Source organism: Triturus cristatus, chromosome 6 (genome assembly GCF_964204655.1).
Source record: "Triturus cristatus chromosome 6, aTriCri1.1, whole genome shotgun sequence".
NCBI lineage: Eukaryota > Metazoa > Chordata > Amphibia > Caudata > Salamandridae > Triturus > Triturus cristatus.
The window spans coordinates 533,743,459-533,766,356 of NC_140589.1; the positions used below are offsets into that span (position 1 = coordinate 533,743,459).

Genomic DNA, 22,898 nt, shown 5'->3' on the forward strand with positions numbered 1-22,898 from the left:
TAAGTAATTGTTTCTGGTGGCTCTTCTCTGTCTGGAGGCCTGCAGAGAAAATGCTCATAAATATCACAGCTAGTAGAAACCATGGAATGTGACAGAGGTATGTGCAGTAATATGTATAGTGAAGTAATCAAAGATATATTAATGATGAAAATGTAAGCATGGGAGACATGGAAGTTATAAAGATGTATTGATGACATAAAAATGGGTTGATTAGAAAGGGGAAAGAAAGTACAGGAGGAAGAAAGGTAAGAGGAAAGAAGGAAATGTGAAAGGCAAAACAGAAGAAAAGGTGATAGCTGTGATGGAAGGGTGAAAGGAAAGAAGTCTATAGGAATGAATGGATTGAGGGGTGAAATGATGGATAGGTGGAAGGGAGAAAGGATTGAATGGTGAAAGGAAAAACAGGTGTAAGTATGATATGACCGATGGAAGAGAGAAAGGATTGATAGGCGAAAGGGTGACTGAATAGAAGAATGAAAGAATGGCAAGATGGGTGAAAGTAAAGAGGAAGGAAGAGTGAAGAGCTGGATGAATGGATTCATAGATATACTCCTAAATGGATTTGCCAAACTATGGTTATATATATGAAAGGGTAAACGGGATAATAGAATGAAAGAAAGCGTGATTGGATGGATGGCTGGATGGAAAGGTTAAGCGATGTACAGATGAGTAGATGTAAATAAATAAATGGAAGAATGAAATGTTGGACGGATATATGGATGGAAGGAGTAAGACCAGGTAAAAGGAACTCTTCTAAGGAGGGTCGTGTTGGCTCATTTTATGTGCTTTGTATGATCAGAGGTATAGTTCAAGTGGGGGGCATTTAAGTTTTCTGGCTACTCCCTTAATTGGTCATTTGCTGTAAAGGCGTGATGGCGGGGCGCCTGAGCTGTAAACTAATAGATTGTTTTTTGGAAAGGCAGCAGCTCCAATCCCCCTACCACCTACAGCTGATTTTTTTTAAGTACAACACATATGATTTTAAAACGTGGCTGCCTGTCAAGAAAGGCGATGGGAAGATTGAATTGCCATTATTAGTGAATGCTGAAAGCTGAGCTTGAGAAAGGCAAAGCATGGAGTGGATGCAGAGCAACAGGTAGCAGGGACATGCTCTGAACTGGTCTGAATGGCATTTCTGTCCATCTAAACATATCGGCATAAAAGACAGGTGGGCCCCATGCTATGTGAGACAGTGCAACCAGTTTTAGCTTTTATTTAAAGCGAAATTTAAGCCCAGCTTTTTTATACTTTCAAGCAGTGCAATGCAGCTTCACTGCCTGAAACGGAAAGGGTAGGACTGCATTATACAACATATAACATATTCATATAGAAAGCCCAATCCAAGTTAAGAATGTACCTCAAGAAATACACTCTACAAATAGTTATTGAAACTCACCCTTTTTATTGCTTTCATATCGAGTTGGAACAATTGTTTATTGTAATACAAAAGTGTTTACATCCAGAATGGGCATTTGGTAACATTTAATAATATTTGGGGTGATGAATATACGTCTAAAAAACATCCTGACATACTTAACATAAATTTAAAAATACTATTAAAGAGAGAAGTAAATTGAAAATGACTACACTCAAAACTCCCCCACATTGGTGTATTTGAATTTAAAGAATAGTTCAAACATAGGAAGAGCGAGCTGACATATCCCCTTAAAATATAAATATCTGAAATACACTGACGTTTTCCATCTACATATATTTGGAAACAATACCTGCAAAAGTCTAATGGTAGCGACGAAACGTTATAACACTTTTAGTACTTTACTATTCATCACCAACGTACAACAGAACGTGTTCTTCAGTTAAGCTCAGCACATGTAAAAATGAAACACAGTGAGGACTTACTACAATTATACTCATTAATTCGGGACCAAAGCTGGAATGCACATGGCTGGAACGCATGGTGGATGTGTACAGCACAGATGTGTGCGTGCATTTCATACAAACCACTGTTTGGATGCATAAGGATGTCGCAGTGTGCTTGCTTCCATAATTAAATAAAAACGCATCTTTCACTACTCTCTCTCCTGCAATCCGGTGCATTCCTGTGGAAGCAGAACTCCTTCACGCACTGTCTTTATTTGATGTTGCTTTTTCCCGAAAAAGAGAACTGTAGAAGTAGTCTACCACGTTTGAGTTTGCTGCGTGTGATACCTGCACAAAAAAAAAGCCAAGAATTAGAGATAAGAAGCTGCGTCAATAACGTAAGTGAGCTTTGATGCCCGCGCGCACATAAACATGAACACTGTGCTGTGCCGGCCATGGGAGTATAAACCTATTTATATTTTACTCTGGAGACCCTGCAGCCCATAAATCACAAGTCCCAGAGGTTAAAATGGTCCATGCGTTAGCAGAATGTTCAAAGTGAAATATTGGCTTGCATTGTATAAGTTACATGATATATTTTGCTTTTAATTGTTTCAGACACATATTTCAAAGTTTCTTTTGTTACTGTTCCCAGTTCGAAAGTAAGTTATAATTCAGATCCCACTAACATTTCTATTCGCCACGTAATCACAGGCCAGCCAGACTTCCGACTCCGTTTACAATTTCAAGCACTTTTCAAAAACCCTTTGGCAATTGAATTTCCATTCCATTTTTCACTACAGACTATTGGTGCAAGTTAATTAAAAATGTGGTTATTTGCAAATTATTGAGCAGCAACGGCCATAATGACGTGTCACAAACGTTTGCTGGTGATAAAGTTCAAAATGCAACGTGAAAATGCCTCTCGTTCCCTAAGCTATCAGCCCGGCAACTAAAACGTCATAAAAATTTGACAGAAAGTTCACGTCTTTATTAACACTTTGTCCCCCTTTCTCATCCCGCTAAGGTGCATTTTTATGAGCTATGTCACGCAGTGCAGCATAGCAAGTCACCTTCCAGTGCTGAGTGACAGGGAAAGGGCAGGAGTGCGCTGTTTTTAAAAGACTGCGGCACATTCCTGCCTTTTCCCCTGCGCTGGCGTCGTTTTGGCTGCCTAGTGCCAATGCATGCACCCTTGCGTCGCGGTGCAAGAGTGTCTGTTGCATGCAGGATTGTTTTTGTGCAGGAAGGTGCCCCTTCCTGCACAAATCAATCTTGGGAGGCTTATTCCTCTTTCTATGTGTGCTGCATAGAAAGAGGAACATGCCTCAGAAGATTGTTTTTGTTCAGGAGCGTAGCCCTTCGTGCACAAAAGCAATCCTGCTTACAATGCAGGCATCCTTGCACTATGATGCACAGGCGCCTGCATTGGTGCTAGGCGGCACAGTGAACGCCATATCTGGGGAAAAAACAGGAACGCACAGTATAATATTAAATACGGCACATTCCTTCCCTTTCCAAGTCACGCAGCGCAGCAAGGTGACTTGTCGTGCTGCACTGCGTGACTTTTAATATATATACCCCTCACAGGTTGGAGGAAAAATAAGTTCAATGTATATCGTTCAATAGGTAAAAAGAGGAGATGAAGTGCTGAGAAGTAATCAAAGAAAATCAGGAATTAAATGAGCTTGTTCTGCATTATTTATTTGACATTTCTTTCTTTCATATTCTGGGAAGTGGAATGGAGGATTTAATTAGGATAGACTGCAAGGTCAGGATTTGGCAGCACTAGCCATGGGCTTAAATAAAAATCCCTTGTGCAGCGACTGGGAACAAAGACCTGATAGAAACCAGAAAACAAGACGTGGCATAGGTGGCTCGAGACAAGGAATGAGATCTGTTAGAACTGGGGGTCTCTAGTTGGCAGAGGTAGGTACCTTTGACCAAATAGGGATCCTTGCTTCTAAGTCAGGGAAAGGGGATTACACTACTGGATAACCCCTGCTCACCCCCTTGGTAGCTTGGCACGAGCAGACAGACTTATCTCAGAGGCAGTGTGTTAAGCATTTGTGAACACATACAGTAATACAGTGAAAACACTACAGATGGACACCACACAGGTTTTATAAAAATAAGAATTCTTTATACAGACTTAACAGAAGACCACAAACGACAAAAATCCACAATACTGTACTCAAAATTGACTTAAAGATGGTAGAATTAGCTTAGTTCAAGTTGTTGGTAAATGCGACACAGTTCTCACAAAAGTACCTGGATGCGTAACGCAAAATAAACAAAAGGCTTGCAGCGTTGGAGATGCGTTCGTTCCTTGCTTCGAGAGAGACGATGCGTCGCGCCTCAATGCTTGCGCAGAGTAGGTGATGAGTCTTGATCCTTACCGGAGAGGAGGTGATACGTAGATTCTTGTGCTGCAGCCCGGTTGCGATGCGGCAAGATGGTGCCTCGATGTGATGCGGCAATCCGGTGCGATGCGATAAAATGGCACCCTTGATGCGATGATGTTGAGACAATGCGACACGCCCTGGCAGACTTGCGGCGACTCTGTACTTTGGAGCCGCGACAGGCCCTGCGACACACTTCTCCGATGATGCGACGGTGACCCTCACGGCTGCAACGTGCTTCTCTGGTGATGTGACAGCAGACAGCTGCGATGAAGGCACGCTTCTGGGAGATGCAGCGGAGACACGCTTCTCCGGCGATGGGATGGCCACAGCTGCGGCGGCGACACGCTTCTTCTCGGTGCATCGCGCTTCCAGCTCCCAGCGACACGCAGGCTTCTGCAGATAGAATTCCCAGCAAGGACATTCAGAGGGGAGCTGGTGGTGAAGTCTGTTGTCCCTGAGACTTCAGCAGGAGGCAAGAACAAGTTCAAACCCTTGGAGAAATATTCTGCAAGATGATGAAAGTTCTGTAAAAGTTCCTTCTCCTCGGCAATGAAGACACCACTGCAGGCCAACCCAACAACACAGCACACTGGCAGGGGGAAGTCCAACTCTTACAGCTTCCTTTGGTTCTTCTCCTTGGCAGAGGCTCCTTCTTGTTGTTCCAGAAGTGGTCTAAAGTCTTGGGGTTTGGGTCCCCATATTTATACTACTTTTCTCTTTGTTCTCTGAAGGCAGAGTTCAAACCAGTTCTGGTTCAGTCCTGGAGCACTTTGTTTACCTGAATCCTTCTTTCCTTTCAAAGTGCAGGGCAGAGACATCAGACACACCACAGGAGGTAGAGCCAGCATTGTGGAGGGAAGGCACAGCCCTATTCAGGTCCCAGGTGCAACTCCTCCCACCCATCCACATGCAGATCTTCCTATTCAGCCCTGTGCTGACTCACCCTTTCCCCTGGAATCCCCAGCCCCTGTCAGTCACAGAACCAGACAAACAATACACAACCTAGCAGAGGCAGGCTTGGACAGTTAAGCAAGAAAATACCTACTTTCTAAAAGTGGTATTTCCAAACACAGAATGTTAAAACCAACTTAACTAAAATATGTATTTTATCATTCTGAGTTCAGGCATACTAAATTCGAATTTCCACCATGTTCCCTGAGTCAGTTAGGATTATAAGATGTAATAATCAAACTGCCCATTCTAGCCTATGGGGAACAGGTAGCCTTGCAATAGTGAAAAACGAAAATGGCTGTAATTCACTATTAGGACATTACACACACACCAGGGCATGTCCTACCTTATACTTGCAATGCACACTGCCCTTGGGCCTACCAATGGGGTGTCTGATATGAAGATAAGGGAAGGTTTAGGGACTGGCAAGTGGGTGCACTTGGTCAGTCAACATGGCAGTACCAGACTGCACATAGGCTCTGCAATAGCAGGCCTGAGAAACACTTTACAAGCTGCTTCTGTGGGTGGCACAACCAGTGCTGCAAGCCCACCAGCAGCATTTGATTTACAAGCCCTGGGCACACATGGTGCACTGTACTAGGGTTTGACAAGTAAATCAAATAACCCATTCATGGAGTCACTAATCAATACATCAATTTAACATAGGGAGCACTTGCACTGTGGCACTGAATGGCAGTGGTACAATGCCCAAAGCATCTAAACCAGCAAAACATATAAAAAACAGAGGAGGCAATCAGGAAAAATGGAAGGGAGACTCACGCCAATGGTACCAGGTCTAACAAGATCATTTTGGGAGGAAAGACAAAAAAAGTGACCAGCACAATGGATTATTCCTTGGAGACAAGAGTACATCTTTATGCGCTTCCTTCTACATCACCCATTGTGTATGTGTGTGAGAAACATGTAGGTCCTTTCAAAATTGCAAGGAGTCAGAAAGGGAGGAACAGGTCTCTACAAAACCCACATCTAGAAAGTGGGGGACAAGAGTAACTCGAATGGGACCCTTATGACAGACATTAAAGCATTAACGGATATAAATCTTCAGACCAGACTGAGGATGGGAATAACTTCTTCTCAGTAGAGAATGTATCATATTATCAGGTATAAGCCCAGTGAAAAGAGCTGAAGATGCCTTTACATGGAGCAAATACTCAAGCATCAGAAGGCGGAAGACTCAGGGAAAAACAGTGGTGCTCAGTTGGGATGGGCCTCATGAATATCCAACCTTCAGAAGACTTAAGAAGAAACAGTTTTGCTGAATTGGGGTTTCGGAGGTTATAATGGGCTATTATTCATTTCAAAAGTGTTTAGTCAAGTTTAACCCGGCTTCAACACACTGGCTACCGAGTTTGCCTATAAGCTTCCATTGTTGTATCCTTGTAAGTATTACATCCATTGGCTTAATGAAAAAAAATGTTTCAAACACACACTCCCTAAAAAACCTGAAAGCAGAGGTGCGTTTTCTTAATTGATGACCATTATATTGGTGGTAATGTCCTGTAGTAGGAAGGCAGCACTGTCCAAAGGATGGTGGCCCAGTGGTGTCAACTTATGCCAGTTTAAGGACTTCAATCTTAAGCAGTCGCTAACTGTGGCCAGCTGTTTGCACACTTAATTTCTTTGGAAGAGATGAAGGCTATGTTGACAATGCATAGTGTATATTTCCTCTGGAAACAATAACATTTGCATAGCGTGAACCTGGCTAAAAGGCAGAAGAGAAGTATAAAGGGTCAAAAGCAAGGCTACAGTCAAATAATGTTTGGTGATTTTGCTGGTTTCTGGGAACAGATTTGTAAGGTTACTGCACTGGGACACTCTTATGAACTGCAAGTCAGCTTAGCCTGAATTGTTCTAAAATCTGGTATGCTTTAGCATTTTTGCCTGGTCTCCATCTTTCATGCATTGACTCGAGTAATCTCTACCCAACTGAATGATGCCATCAATCTCTTAGGCTTCCATGGTATTTTGTCAGAAGTATTAAAGAACTGACTGGTCATTGTGCTCTTTAAGTAGCCTATCTCGACTCCAGTGAGTTGAGGTGCTACAGGCCAAATATGTTGCTTCCCCTTATCTGGAAGTTCAGGAAAAAAATCTGTCTTGGCTCCTTGATGAAATGCCATCTGAAGGCTGATGGCCTTTATGATGTCTCTTAGACTGGTTTTCGAGGTCAACATGTTAATGCTTCTTAACCATAATGAGCCATGGACTACCATGGATGAGGGCGGGGTGGCAAGGCTCTTATTCATTGATCTGTCTGATGCCTCCAACCTGGTTGACTCGTTTTCTTGATCCCAGAGTTGCAGACTTTGTTGATGTTGCCTTAGACTGGTTTGTATTCTCCTTGAAGAGTTGGACACAGGCTGTGTCTCCCCCAGATATTGTTTGATGATCAATATGTTATATGTGGGGTCCTCAATCACCAGCTTTTTCACAGTTTTATTTAAATTATATGGCCCAGATTTACTATGATTTTGTATTTAGGTTGCTTCACCTTGACACAGAATAATTTTTGGCATTTACTAAGTCATGCAAAGTTACTTTGTGTTGTTTAATAAATACAAAGTAATGCAGTGCATACTGCTGCCTCATGTTACTTTGTGTCAGGTCGGCGTTACATGGGTGGAGCACAGGCATTCCCTTGAATCCACCCATGCCATTTTGACAAAAATCCAGATTTACAAATACTTGTAGACCTAGGTTTGTGCCAAAATGGTGTGCCTACCCAAGAGAGCGGTAACAAGGAGAAATATCTTTATTTCTCCTTGTCATTTCCTCTTTCCATCTGTGCCGCATTGTGCAGGACACAGAGAAAGTAGAATATGCCTCTAAGGATTATTTTTGTGCAGGACGGTATCCCTTTATAACGAAAAACAATCCTGCATGTGACATAAGAACATCAGCACTGTTACCTTATGGTGCAAGGGTGCCTGCGTTAGCGAAAAGGCAACACACAGTGCGCTAGTGCAAGGAGAGAGCAGAAATGCTAAAAGTTTTTGTAAATATGAAGTATTTCTGCTCTCACCCTTTCACACAACACAGTGCAGTTTGTTCTTTTGCTTTGCCCCATTGCATGAGTGAATGCGCCCCTACGTTTGCCCACTAGGGGAGCTCACTTGGTTGTATGGCTTTAATGCACTCTAGTACTTGGACAATAAATTACTTTTGTTGCAGGTTTACACACAAAATTAATGGAACTGTTGGCTGCATGGTACAATGTCTTGTTGTCATTCAGAGTTGAATGATCTAGAATTTATTTTAACTCCGTGGTAAAAAACTATATTGTTGGTTGTGGGTGGAGAGTGTCGTTTGCAGTTCTAAAAAATGGTCTTTGTTTTTGACTAATATCTCATGTTTACCGCCAAAGTTCTTATAAAAATAACTTTAGCATCTTCACCATCTGTGGAAGGTTTTTCCTTTTGTGCAGGCAAACTAACATGCTAAGAAAAGGGGACCCACAATCCTATTGCTCTTGGGTATGTATTATGGAAATGCTCTGCACATTGGGGTTCCAGAGACTGTTGTCTCCCAGCTACAGATCATACACAGTATGGTTGTAAGACTTGATTATGTAATCTCAGTCACTTCTTTGAGATTTGTGAAACTTCTTCACTGTGTCAGGTGGGTGCGGGGCCTCAGAAGGGCATGTCTTTGTGCTAAGCATATCCTGAGGCACTTTAACTCACTGCCTCCGCCTCCTACACACAAAACAAAGCTTCTGAAGCTGCAGCTGAGTTGCTATGAAGGTTTCACATCCAGTAATGGACATTGGCCGCACAGAGCCTCCAAACAATTAGCTGGAAACTTAGGGGTATATTCACAAGAACGTGTGATAACTACCGCAAGAGTAGCGTAACACAACTTCCAATATCGCAGGAAAATAACCCTGTGTCAACGTGGAATTCACAACAAGGCGGTACCATGCGATAGTCCGCCGACACCGCGGACAATGTCCACGATACAACCACCACGACGGAGATAAAACCACAAACCACAACACCAAAAAACATGCGATGGGCCAAAGCGCGATGAGGAAATCAGTGATAAGCAGCACCAGGCCTGCAACACACACCTGGCAGGCCGAGAAAATCACCATAAAAGTCAAAAAAACACCCACACCCAAACTGACCTACACCCAAGCACCATGGGAGCAGCCGGAGCAGGCGCAGAGGACGAGCGCAACCCCAGTAGCACCCCGGACGACCAGCCCGGGACATTGGGGGCAGGGAAGAGCAAGGACAAGAAGACGAGGAAGACGACGTTCAGTCCGCAGGCAAACAGGATCATAGTCACGGCGGTGATGGAACACCATCAACAATTCTTCGTCACCTCCAACGTGTCATTGGGCACCAAAACTGGAATATGGCGTGACATCGTCGACAAGGTGAATGCCGTCGGAGAGCACAAGCGGACAATGGACGCGGTCAAGAGGCGATGGAATGACATCAAGCGGAAGACCAAGGAGAAACACTCCGCCAACCAGAAGGCAGCAATGCAGACCGGAGGTGGGGGCCCAGCGCCACAGTTCATGCTGGATGACATGGAGGAGCTGGTGTCGACAGTCATCAGTGTCGATACTGTGGCCGGAGTCGGGGGACCGGACACTGCTCGACAGGACACAACATAACCTCAACAGGGTGAGTGACCACCAGGTACTGGGGGGACGGGTGGAGATGGGCACGATGGCACACATGCACAATCAAGCAGGGCACTGTACACACCCACAATGACCCTGGCACCTCGTCCAGACCAACAGACTGTCACAATATACAATGCTATGCTGTCAGAATGTCAACCTGTAGCATGCGGCTACATACATGTGGACACCTTGTAATACACCATCTCCCCTTCACATCGCAGGGGCATCATCAACACCTCCTGCAGAGCAGTCCCAGCCACTCTTCACTGATGATGAGGAGGACAACACCAGCATTGACGCACAAACCCTCCTAGACATCATTGACCTCATCCACGACTCATCGCCAGGATCTGGGCAGCCCAGATACATCGAGGAGACCCCACCCACCACCCAAACCACCCAGCAGGAGGCACCCACAGCCCCGGCACCCTCCCAAGTCCCCCAGGAACAACAAACAGCCATCCAACGCCGTTTGCTGGAGGGCCAGAGGGAGACGGCTGAGCAGGTGCGGGTGGGGTTTGAACTCATGGCTGCCAAACTGGACGCCATCCTTGGGTGTCTATGTCCGCCCCATGGTCTCCAACGAGCCCTCACTGACATCGCTGGATTCATGACATGGAGAGTAGAACAGCTGTCCGCTCAGCGTGGCTCCAGCGATACCAGCCGTGAGCTGGCACAAATGCGGAGGCTCAGGGACGACATGGTGCGTATGGAGGCGGAAAAGGATGGCAGCCACCGCTGCACATCATCGAAATGTAGCTGGGATCTATCATGCCCTGCAGACCTCCATCATGGCATTGCCGCCACAAGGTGTGGCGCTGATAAATGCTGCTGCCCCCACACCCTCCACATCCCCACCCCCTGGTATGTCAGTGCCTCACAGTGCGGCAGACGTATCCACTCAGGCCTCTGATGTGCAGCCGGTACTGCAAGACCCACAGGGGGGGCAGGGCACACTTCCAGGGACAAGGACATGGATGGTTTTGTGATCAGGAGGCACTAGCATTCATTTCCGCCACCTGGCTTGTTTCTGCTTGGTGCCGCGCATGGCCTTGTGACCTTCCACTGACCCTCGATACACTCCGATGCACTCACCTTGGACAGCGACATGGACTGCCACATCCTGTTCGACGACCAATGACATGGCGGACAGACTGCGGACTGTACCCTTCCTCTTCCGCAGTACATGTCATCCCCGGATGGACTCTGGCTGGCCCTCCACGGGCCCATATTGTGTAGTGTGCTCGGCATTGCCCTGTACCGCTCCAGCTGCATAACTGCACTGCACAACTGCACTGCTGTGTCATGTCTTACATCATTCAGGTATGGATGTGTGGATGAATGCGAGGACAGTGCCTTCCCTTGCGTCAATGATGCTCATCCTGTGGGATGCGAGTCAGAGGGTGCGACATTGCATTTTGTGTACCTGGTCCCGTGAACAATACAACAGGGACACATGCATCAGTCACTTCCTTGTCCGGACATGAACTGGACCACGCCCCGAGTCCACGAGCCATTGTGGCAAGCCCTGTGCTGGTCCGGCATACGGCAGGCCAGACCACTCCTATGACGCACCGAGGGGGGGCCATCATTGTTACCCATCACAGGCGTACTCACTGGTGGTGTGCAGGTCACTGGTCTAGTCGTCAGCATGTCACAGCCACTCCTGAGGGCAGGTTTGCACACACACCACACCTATCCGGCACAGGTTTCACTGGCCATGTGACTCCGCCAACATAAGGGGCCGACGACGTCACATTCCCCTCTTCCGGTGATGACTGGATGACGGCCGCTCCAAGCTTCTCATTCATAAAGGGCCCATGAGTTGTTGCGCACAGGGTTGGTGGCATCCGAGGCCTGGCGCACGGCACGAGCCTACCACCACGTGGTGCAGATTGGGGTTGCACAGGATTAGTGGCATCCGAGGCCTTGCGGACGGCACAGGCACCCTGCCACGGGACGGTGACTTTGAGTGCACTGAGTCAGTGGCACCTTAAGCTGCTGAGCGGGCGCAGCCTGAGATGATGCTCCATCCTGGCAGTCCGGACAGCTCAGGTTTAGTGTGCCCTGCTGGACTGCAGTGTAGGCCAGAGCCAGCGGGCAGCGCGGGCCTACCACCACGTGGCGTTGCTTCCGGGATCCCAGAGTTAGTGTCACCCATTGGGCTGAGTGGGTATGCAGCCTGCGATGGTGCCGGGTGCACTGGTATGTCCTCTGCCATGGAGTAATCAAGACCCAGCACCAAACATGAGACCTGGTGGCCTGCGGAGCGTGGCTGCATGGTGTGGAGGGTTCCATGTCCACGGGCCCCAGGCTTGTGGCTTGCAGTGGCACGTGGTGGGACCTCCTGTCTACGCTCCGGTGGTGGAAGGTGAGCAGTGCGGCCTGGGTGTGCATGGACGGGAATTCTCTGATGGGCGGCGGAAGGGCTTAGAGTGCCCCTGCCTGAGTGTGCATGGGCGGGCAGGTGTGTGTACTGTGCCTGTCATGTATCTGGACTCTGTTTCAGCTGACGGCTCTGACTCAGATGTGTGACCTGGTGAACTGCGATACATACTGGCACGTAGTTGGAGACACACCGGTGGCAGCAGGTGAGCAGTGTGGCCTGGGTGCGCAGGGGCGGCACTCTCTCTCTCCCTCTCTTCTTCTCTCTCTCTCTCCCCCTCTCTTCTTCTCTCTCTATCCCTCTCTTCTCTCTCTCTCTCTCCCCCTTCTCTTCTTCTCTTCTCTTCTCTCTCTCTCCCTCTCTTCTTCTCTCTCTCTCCTACTCTCTTCTTCTTCTCTCTCTCTCTCTCTCTCTCTCTCTCTCCCCCTCCCCCCTCTGTCTTCTCTCTTTCTCCCCCTCTCTTCTTCTCTCTCTCTCGCTCTCTCCCCCTCTCTCTCCCCTTCACAGTCTATGTCCTTTGATGTGTGCAGGACACACCTTCTCATCATGTTGTTTGTCTTGCAGGCTGTGACCTATGGATTGTCCCGAGGGGAGCGGCCATGTGTCTTCATTTCAGTGTTCATTTTAATAAAGTTTAATTTGTTGCTTCGAAAGTGAATGTGTGCTGCTCATTTCTGTGTTGACACATGCATGTCACCAGTTGTGATTGTGCGACGTCAGGCGGGGATTATTTTGTGCATGTTTAGGTGTAGCTGATGTGGCATGTCTTTGGTCGGGGGGTGCCAGGGAGGGGTGGTCCTGGGGGTGGTGTCGTGGCCCTCTTGGGTGTACGGGCAGCATGATGGGTGGCTTCATGGCATCTGTTGCCCTTCTGATGTGGCCCTGGGCTGTGCTCCCTTTTGTTGTTCAAGTGCCGTCCAACTTTACACCAGGTCAGAGTAGGTGTAGATTTCCTGGTGCTAACGCGCCTTATCGCCTGTTTTGTGTTTTTATCGCAGTTCTGTCTGGTAGTTGAGAATGTTGAGGTGTGATGTTGTTGCGGCTTTTGGCACGGGAACGCCCACTCTGCATCTAATTAGCGATAGTTCTGGGGGGCCTCTGTGGCAATGTTTTTTGCAGCTGCTATCGTGGGTAAACTGGTGCTGTGGGCTGTTAACACCAGCTTGTGAATGGGCCGATAGATTTATCGCAACTTTGGCTGCGATAAAGTGCCGTTGACTCGGCGATAGTTCCTTGTGAATATGCCCCTTATTCTTTATAGGAGTATCCAGGTAATTGCGTTAAACCTCGTTATATGAGCTGCTCACCAAGTGACCTTGTGAAGTGAGCATAGATTGTGGGAGCCTATGTTGTGTGAGTTGGGAGGACTGCCATCCCTGTGATGGTCATGAATCAGATTGAGTCGCAATTTGCAACCTACCTTAATATTATCCATGACGAAGGTCAGTTTACCATTCACACCGAATCAGAATTCTATGAAACGATTTATTAATGTATGTAATGGTTTGAAAAATTATTTACTTGTTGTAAAAATACTAGTTGTAAATTCTGACCAGTTTTTTTGTGACCAGCAATCCATTAGTCTGTCTGTTCCATGAAAAACCCTCTGATCTGGCATAAATAATTTGTTGATTGTTCCTCACTTTCCACTTTCCACTAAAGTAATAGAGCTTATTGGGTCCAGGCACCAAAATGAGGGACTACCAACCCTTCTATCTCCCTTCCATCTCCTACAATTGTATTCTTTGGTCCATCTAACAAGATTTACATGTTCTGCTTGCTGATCCCTGCCCTTTCTTTGTCTTTTGCCTGTCTGTCATTGTTGCATCTGCTAAAGGCGCTCGGATGCCTAGAGGTGTAAATGTTGCGCTTTTAAAAATAAATAAGTAAATAATTATTTACCATTTTTTGGGTTAAAAAATGGATCTAAATAGTTGAATCTCATAGTGCGACAAGGCTGTTTATGGAAGAAGAGTTGTTGTATGATAACTGAATTTTTCTGTAGCTAGGTGCTGGACTTGGCCCTCTCTGCAAGGTCACCCTTAAACATTTTGCCTTCACCCCTCCTGTTTTCTGAACCCATTTTTGTTAGCTTTTAGGGCTGTGTGTGATTTACCACTGCTAACCAGTGTTAAAGGGAGTGTGCTCTCTCTTTTAACTATGGTGACATTGGCTTACACCCACTTGGAACATTTAATGTACTTTTAAGCACATAGTAAATTAGCACAACATGCACCGAGGGCCTGTAAATTAAATGCTACTAGTGGGCCTGCAACAAATATTGTGCCGCCTACCTAAGTAACACTTTAAACTGTCTCAGGCCTGCCATTGCAGCCTGTGTGTGCAGTTTTAAACTGACATTTTGACCTGCCAAAATAAATCTTTTGCCAGGCGTAAACCTACCTTTTTATTACATATAAGTCGCCTTAAACAGCCTATAACGTAACATAACAAACGTGTATTTGTAAAGTGCACATTCACCCAGAAGGGTACCTTAGCACTGAATAACAGATGTTTATTGTTACCCAACTCAATGGTACTAATTTTATCGACTCCAGAAGGATGAAAGGCTGATTGGATTCATAAGGCAGGGTGTGTTGTATTCAAAAGGCTGGATGTGTACTTTTAAGTTTTACTTATTGCAAGGTCTACTTCCCACATAGTATAACATTGGGTTACGTTATACTATTTAATACATGAAAACGTTTGGGAGCAGAAGGAAAGCCATGTGTGGTGCCTGAGAAACTATCATTTAAAACCTTCTTTTATGGTAAAGTTGAGTTTTAAGTCACAAATCTGAAAATGCCACTTTTAGGGTCACATGACTAAGTATATGTATTCCTCCCAGACAGCATCAAAAAGGAGGGTCTGGGTGTTGGCAGGATGGCCATCCTGACTACATCAGGGGCGGAGCTGTCACCTACTAAACTTGCACTTTAAAGGTACTGGCCCAGCATAAACACACACAGAACACATCGGTAGGTGGAAAACTGTAGAATGTTTTTCCACTTTAGAGAGAGCACCAGTTATTAATATGGGACCTTCAAACCCGCTCTTCAGTACACTCCTGAACTTGTGGATATTACAGAAGGAGGACGCTCTGCAGATTGTGGCCTGTCCTGCTAGCTGAGAAAGAACACTGGACCTGCCCATTTCACCCCAGGCTGAAGTGACTCCAAGATTCAGCTGACTGACCACATGTTCTGAGTTGCAGGGACACAACAAGATTCAGAGGCCTCTCTGCATCTTCCCAGCTAGACCTGGCTGGACATCATGGACCTGCCTGAGTCTTGCTTAATTCTGCTGGAGTGTGTTCCTGATCTCAAAGACATTCCTCCCAGGTCCTGAACCCTTGGCGTTGCATTAGTTGAGCTCCCCTTGAAATAGAAAAAATCCTGAAGTTTTGGACTCTTTGCATCAAAAAAATGGACCAGTTTGCATACAGATCTTGCCGCCCACCAATGTGAGGCACCAGTAAATTTAACTCGCACCGCGAGATCTGCACTTTGCTGTACAGCATAGACAGCCCGCTTTGACCTCCAATGTGAATCTCCAGCAACGACAGTCCATGCTACCTGACAGGACCTTCGAGCGGTAGTGACAACTGTCCATGATGACCATCCACAACGCCCAGTCTTCTCTTCGCGCTACAGCGATGACCATCTGATATGCTCTCCCTGCTTCTCGCAGACTCCTCCACCATGAACAGATGCCTTTGTGCTGGGCTCTAGAAGATAACTATTTCAGTCAGACTACCCTGTCCCCTTTATCCTGCCCAATCTCCATCCCGGGTTGCCTGAACTTGTGACTTTCTCCTGGTCTCACATGACCAGATAACTGTGAGTGCCTCTCTTTGTCTTTAAGATCTATGCTTACCTGAAATCTTTAAAATCGCATATATCCAGTTCTATTTATTAGAATTTTGTCATGTTGATGTCAAATAACTTATTACATTTTACTCTACTTTTCTAAATTGGTGTGGGATTTTTCTTGTGTTGTTTGTTCAGTATATTAGTGTTTGTGTGCTGCCTAAATACTTTACACACTGTCTCTAAGTTAAGCCTGACTGCTTTTGTGCCAAGCTACCAGAGTGTTAAGTACAGGTTAATTTACTGACTTTTTGTGGTACACCCTGACAAGGATTGTGGCTTTTTTATTTAGTAGGGTTTCACCCCCCTCAGCCAATAACTCAATTCCTCACGGTGCTCCGTGGTGGGATTCAGTACTTGTACCTCAGCCTACAACCCATCCCCAGTGGATCTGGTGGACAGGAAATCAGAGAGTGAATTCAAGGTGTAACTGTTCAAAGGCAAGATGGTGGAGACTTGACCCAGAGGGATGCATAAGAGAGAAAGGCTGAGGCACAGAGAGTCTGGGCAAAGGAGAAGTCTGAGATATCATTAGCTGAAAAGGAGCTATCACTGACTCATGAAGGGAGCATGAAGGAGCTGGACATGAAAGCAAAACAAGCCTCAGAGTCCAGGAACAATGGTGACGGTATACTCTCGATTACCACTGGAGAGGTGAGAGTCCCTATACTGCAAGATCTGGAACCCAGCTATGTAGAGGGGGACGATATTGGTAAATTGGTTAAAGCAAATGAGGTAGCACTCAGAATGCACATGATCCCAGAAGGTGACTGGGGAGCAAGCTTGTGGAAACACATGCCCAAGATGCGGAGGGGCACTCCTCTAACACTAGGTAGGAAAAAGATGCAGTATGGTCCCATGAAGGCCATTGTACTTGTTAAGTTTGGACTAACCCCTGAAAAGTATCACCTTCAGTTCAGGGACAGCCACAAACATCCAAACCAATCTTGGGTAGATTTCTTGGATTATTCCAGCAAGGCACTGAATGGTTGGGTAAGAAGCAGAAAGGCTGATGATTTTACTGGCCTGTATAAACTAATTCTGAAAAAACATATGCTCAATATCTGTTTCACAAACTGTGCCAACACATGGTAGACAGTAAGCTTCCTGATCCTAGGGATTTTGCTAAGGAGGCAGATCTCTGGTATTGTACCAGAGTGTCTAAGAAGGTACCTACGAGTGACATCAAAACGGGGGGTTCAGGTTTTCCCCAGCAAGTGTGGGGGAGGTCAAGGAAGACTCAGCTAAGTTGCAGAATAAGGTGGGAGGAAATAGTTCCCATGTCCCTTCTGCAAAACCCAGGGCGTCCCATTTCCAGCCTGTGTGCTTTGATTGTCTAGGTTATGACACAAGGGTTGGACTCTGTTAGTCCTAAGAAACCACCAAATAATGAAAACTCAGGGGTGGCCGATGTGGCCTCGGGGTAAGTAGTCCGCAGGGGCAGGTATTAGACATTCCCTAATCTCTATTAGTTGGGAAGTAAACTCAGAGGGTAAGCTGGTGATCCCTGAGGTTGCATGTCATCACTTCCACTAGGTCAAAGTGAATGGGATCCCTGTCACTACTCTGAGGGCCACCAAACCATGGTAGTAGAAAGGCTAGTCTCCCCAGAGTAGTACACTGTACATGCATGTAGGATAAAACCGGCCCAGGGACAGGACTTTTTCCACCCCATGGCTCTAGTGTCCCTGGAGCGGGGTCGACAAGTGTCTCAAGGAGGATCATAGTTGGTTTCCAGATGCATATTGACTGCATTCTGGGAAATTAGTTACCACCGGTGTTAGAAGAGCTGGGCAGGGTTGTCATCCAGGGCATCCTGAAAGCTCAGGTTTCTGGGGACTCACCCAAAAGAGAGGGTACAGAGGCCCAGATGGAAGGCCATGGCAAGGAAAGGATCACTCCTGACTCCTGTTCAGCCTCAGGGTACAGATCCTGGGCTAGAAAACCGGTGTCAGTAGACCCCCCTTGACTGGTGAGGAAGAGAGTGGAAATTGGGTACCTAACACCCAGGGCTGTTGCTCCCGATTCTGAGAAACATCAGGAGCTCTCAGGGGACTCCTTGCCAGCCCCAGACTGGAAGTGAGGCCTGCTCAATATCTCCTCTTGGAGCTTCCATCTGGCAGGGGATTGCCCGGGGCCTGGCTCTTGACACTGACAGCTGTCAGTGGCCTCTGTTGGTTACTATCCTTAGGGCAGAGATTTCCTTGAGTTTGGAGCAGAAGTCTGATCTAGGGGAAGAATAGGTCACATCACTTTATTAGCCATGGTGGTACTGTCTGCCTACCTGGGATACAAATGTGAGCAGGTTAAGGTTCAAAGCTGCACAGATGGGGTTCACAGGAGAGGAGAAGTGTTCCCCATGGGTAGGTCAAATTGGTCAGGAATGTCTAGACAGAGGGATCTGACTGAGTTCAGAGGGACATAGAACTGCCAAGTGCCGATGCATAAGACAACCTTCATCCACATTCCATTGCCAAAGCCGGAGAAGCCCACCAAGGTATTGATTTGTCTTCCCTGGCTTTTAACTGGAGGGAGCTTATGTTCTACTTGGCCCTCTCTGCAGGGTCATACCTACATTTTTTGCCTTAACCCCTCCTGTTTTCTAAACATGTTTTTGATGGCTTTTAGAACATGCTGTTCTTTACCACTGCTAACCAGTGCTAAACTGTTCAAGCTCTCTTTTGTAACCATGATGAAATTGGCTTACACCTAATTGGTACATATCATTTACTTGTAAGTCCATAGCAAAACGTTACTACATGTACCCAGGGCCTTTAAATTAAATACTACTGGTGACCCTGCAGTAGTTATTGCATCTCCCACTTAAATAGCCGCTTAAAAACATGTTTCAGGCATGCCATTACAGCCTGTGTTTGACATTTTACACTGCCTTTACGACCTGGCAAAATAAACCTTTTGTACGAATGTTTTGTGACTGCAATTGCGGTTGCAAAACACTTACAAATTACCATCTTCTTCAAGAGGGCGGTAATGGGGTCGCAAAAGGGGAGGGGTCCCCAGGGGACCCCTTCCGATTTGCAAACGCAGGGGAAAATATTTTTTAAGGGCAGGCAGTTTCATTTTTTTCTTTTTTGAATGCATCCTGTTTTCCTTTAATGAAAATGGGCTGCATTGAAAAAAAAACTGCTTTATTTAAAAGCAGTCCAAGACATGGTGATCTGCTGAGCCCAGCAGGCCACCATACCTGGGAGGGCCTGCCATTTCCAATGGGGTCGCAAATTGCGAGAGGCTCATTAATATTCATGAGCCTCTATAGTTGCAACCCCATTTGGAATCGCAAAACAGTGTAATAACACTGTTGTACATGCATAATAGCGCTTCGCAAATTGCGAGTCGCCAAAGACTCACAATTGCCGAAGCGCTATTTTTCGCGTCGTACATCTGGCCCATGTTTTCTTAAAAAGGGTGCATCTGACATATGTTTATCATATTGACAGTCAAGGGTTTTAATGAGAAAAAGCTTTTCCCAAACAATTTGGGTATTTTGCACATTACAGTGGTCCTTTTTGTACATAATTGGAACAATATACATAAATATTTTGAATGGTGGTTAAGCCTAGGCCCACTTTGATATTTTTCCCCACCGTTATTTGCAAGCAATCCCAAATTACATGGATTTTCACATGACTCCTTAGGATAGTTAAACTGCATTAAGAGTTTTTCTCCAGCATCAGTGCCATGCATGTGGAACTGCGTAAAACAGAAGTAGAATCCTCATGAAATTAATTGATGTTTTAGAAGAATGGTAGATGAGTTGTAGGTCGTTGTCTAGTTTAATGCCTTTCCCATTATGCCCTGCCTATACATGTGTGAGTGCAGTAGGTGCCTGCAGCATGCTGCAAGATCCCCACAACTTCAGGCTGCCTGTGAAGGTGGAAAATGGGATGAAATGTGTTCCTAATTGTAGACATGTGGAGTATGACTTTGCATTCTTGGGATCCCTTAATGATTGGTTCTACTCAGAGTGAATGGTGTGGTCAAGTCTCTAAAGGCCTGTAGTGGAGGCCATCGCCCCTTTTCTTGGTCAGAGCAAAGGAGGTTGTTGGAAAACTACTATAGGTGAGGGCAAGTTTTTGTACTCTTTTTTTTTTTTTAATTATACTTTTAATTTTGTCAGATTATGTAACATTTTGATCCTTCCTTGACATTTCTCAATGCATTGGGACTTACCAACCCACCTGGGAATCCTGGCATTCATTCTGCGTCCAATGATTAATGACCTTAGATCAAATTATTTTGTGTGCGAAAACAAAATGGTGGCTGGAGTCTGCTGTCAATCGGGAGATCCTTTCTCCTGAACTCTGCCATGGTGAAGACCCAGAAAGAGGTCAATAGCGCTGAAACACAGCCAACTTGAGCTTTTGCTGACCAGGAATCAAATGAAATAATTTAGCGCATCCGAAAGCGGGCCAGCATCAATATTAGGAGTTCTCGATCTCCTCAGCAGTCACACAATACCAAGTGCAGCTTTTAAAGTAACACTAATACTGGGGTTGTCTCAAAGTCTGTTATATATTTCCCTGATTTTCATTAAAAACCAAAACGCGTCAGACATTCAGCACATTAAAGCAGAGATAACCTGGCGCTGTCCCATTTAATCACTGATCAGTAGCTTCAACTTGAAAACTACAATTACTGGACACTCCCACTGAAGGTAATTGATCCCACTTTATTTAGCCAGCTGGTTAGTGCATTTATTATCCGTGCCTTGTTGATCAATGCAACATAAACCATCTTCTCTATAATTGGTTTTACCTCTCGAAATAAAAATTTAGAGGCCATAAAGTAAAGCAAATCCATGGCTAAGTCTAACTTTAATGCTTGTGAAGCACACACGAGGGACGCGTAGATCCAATACGCTTCAAAAGTGCCATGGAAGTGCATTTTATTTTTTTACTGCAATTGTCGTAAATCTTTGCGATTACCCCTTCCTCCACCGAAGTCTGAGAAAGATGCCATAATATCAAATACACCTTTGTCATGTTTTCTGTTCATATAGATATTTTTTTACCTCTATTTCAGCAGAAAGGGTGTGGATTTTCTGTGAGATAGTAGAAAATCTCATAAAAAAGCAGGGTTGTCAGAGCGAGTGAAGCGAAGCTTTGATCGATGTTTCTTTGTGATTAGCCGTCGTTTAAAATGTTTTTTTTTATTCCTCCTACCTTCACCCCCTAGTCCAGATCCTACCATTTACCAAAGCCCATGTATTTCTCTCAATATGATGTAAATAGGTGCATGCCAATCCAATTAAACTACAAATAAATCAATAGTCATTGCAGATTGTAAGCACAGATTTGTGCGTTTCTTAAAATAAAAGCCAGGTCTGTCCTACTTTCAGAATATTCTGCACAGACTGGCAACAATGCTTCATCTGGTATAATGCGGTACAAAAGGGGGTGGTCCATCACCACCCTCTTTTGTATCATCTGGTATAATAGCAATTTACTGATCCTATATTTCTTTCTCTTCGGTTCTTGACATCATTAATCTAAACAGCTACTGGCCCACCCACCACCTTTTTCCTGACGTGAAGAGTGTCTGTCAGGCTGAGCAAAGGTCGGCCTGACAGACACTCCTCCTGTTCAGATCAAGAAGCCAGGCGCTTTACTTGCACTAAATGTAAAAGCGCCTGGCTGCCAGAACTGAACTATGCCAGGTTCAAGATGTCACTACCCTATCATAACCTCCACAGCCCTGCAAAGCGCCTAGAGAACCTCCCCCAAATGGTGAGGAGGAGCATCACTGATAGCCTCGGACTTGGGTGCTTTTGTTTTTAAGCCCCGCTGTGCACATGGCTTTGTGCCCATCACTGACGCTTCTTCAGAGTGGGGTGGGATCAGAAAGTCTCACTGGCTCCATCCCACTCTGTAATGAGTCGGGGACTGCTGCTTCCTCTCATTGGCTAAATAAAGGTCAGCCAAAGAGAAGAGGTGTTAGTCCTAACCCTCCTGGAACTTCACAGTCTTCCCTTCCACAACCCGAGATGCTGCAGTTGGCAAGTTTTACGTTTTTCAATGTTTGGTGCATGTGTGCATGTATGAATGTATATATGCAGTTGTGAGTGCGAGCTGTGAATGGGTGGGTGTGTGTATGCTTGTGAATGCATGGGTGTGAGTGAGTGTGCATGTGTTCGTCTGTGGCTCACCCCCCCATGCTCGAAATACTAGCCACCACTGAGTCTAACCCTTATTACATGCCATGATGGGCTTCTTAATTCATTATTACATTTGTTGTGACCAATACAAGATCTGGTTGGCTGGTGGCTTCAAATAGGCCGCAATGTTACAAATCGGGACCAAAAACGAAATTAATGTATTGACTTTGGAAGTGTTGACTGCTGCATAAGGCCAAAATAAAAGTTTAGGTAAACAGAACGCTACATTCTGCAACACTACAATAGAACTTAAAATCCTCAATATTTATTCCCAACACTTGTATGCTTATAACAAAGCATGAAATAATTCTCCTGTACAACAAACACCCTATATTACTGTGGTACCTGCAATTCCATTCACGGAACCACCAAATTTAAGTAGGTGTTGTAAACTTGCCTTTTCTGCATAATCCCCCCAGATATTTTGCCTTTTTCTGAACCCTAGTTTTGCTGGTGTTAGGATTACATGTCCTATAACACTGTTAATCAGTGTGACAGTGTGTGTGCTTGGCTCTAAAAGAGTTTTGGTAAAATTGGTTTTACCCAATTGGACTATTTAACTGACATGTAAGACCATTATTGATCACACAGATAATGCTCCTTGTGGCATAGAAGTTAAATATATATTGTGGGT

At 45.5% G+C, this 22,898-nt stretch overlaps 1 protein-coding gene across 1 annotated transcript in view; it reads right to left on the minus strand.

Moving 5' to 3' along the window:
* Positions 1-2,138: 2,138 nt before the first annotated feature.
* IMPG1 (interphotoreceptor matrix proteoglycan 1) overlaps positions 2,139-22,898 on the minus strand; it is a 1,638,967-nt gene continuing 1,618,207 nt past the window's right edge. Inside the window, exon 18 of the mRNA XM_085609628.1 lies at positions 2,139-2,169. Coding sequence (XP_085465754.1) covers positions 2,139-2,169 — 31 coding nt within the window. The remainder of the gene's footprint in view (positions 2,170-22,898) is intronic.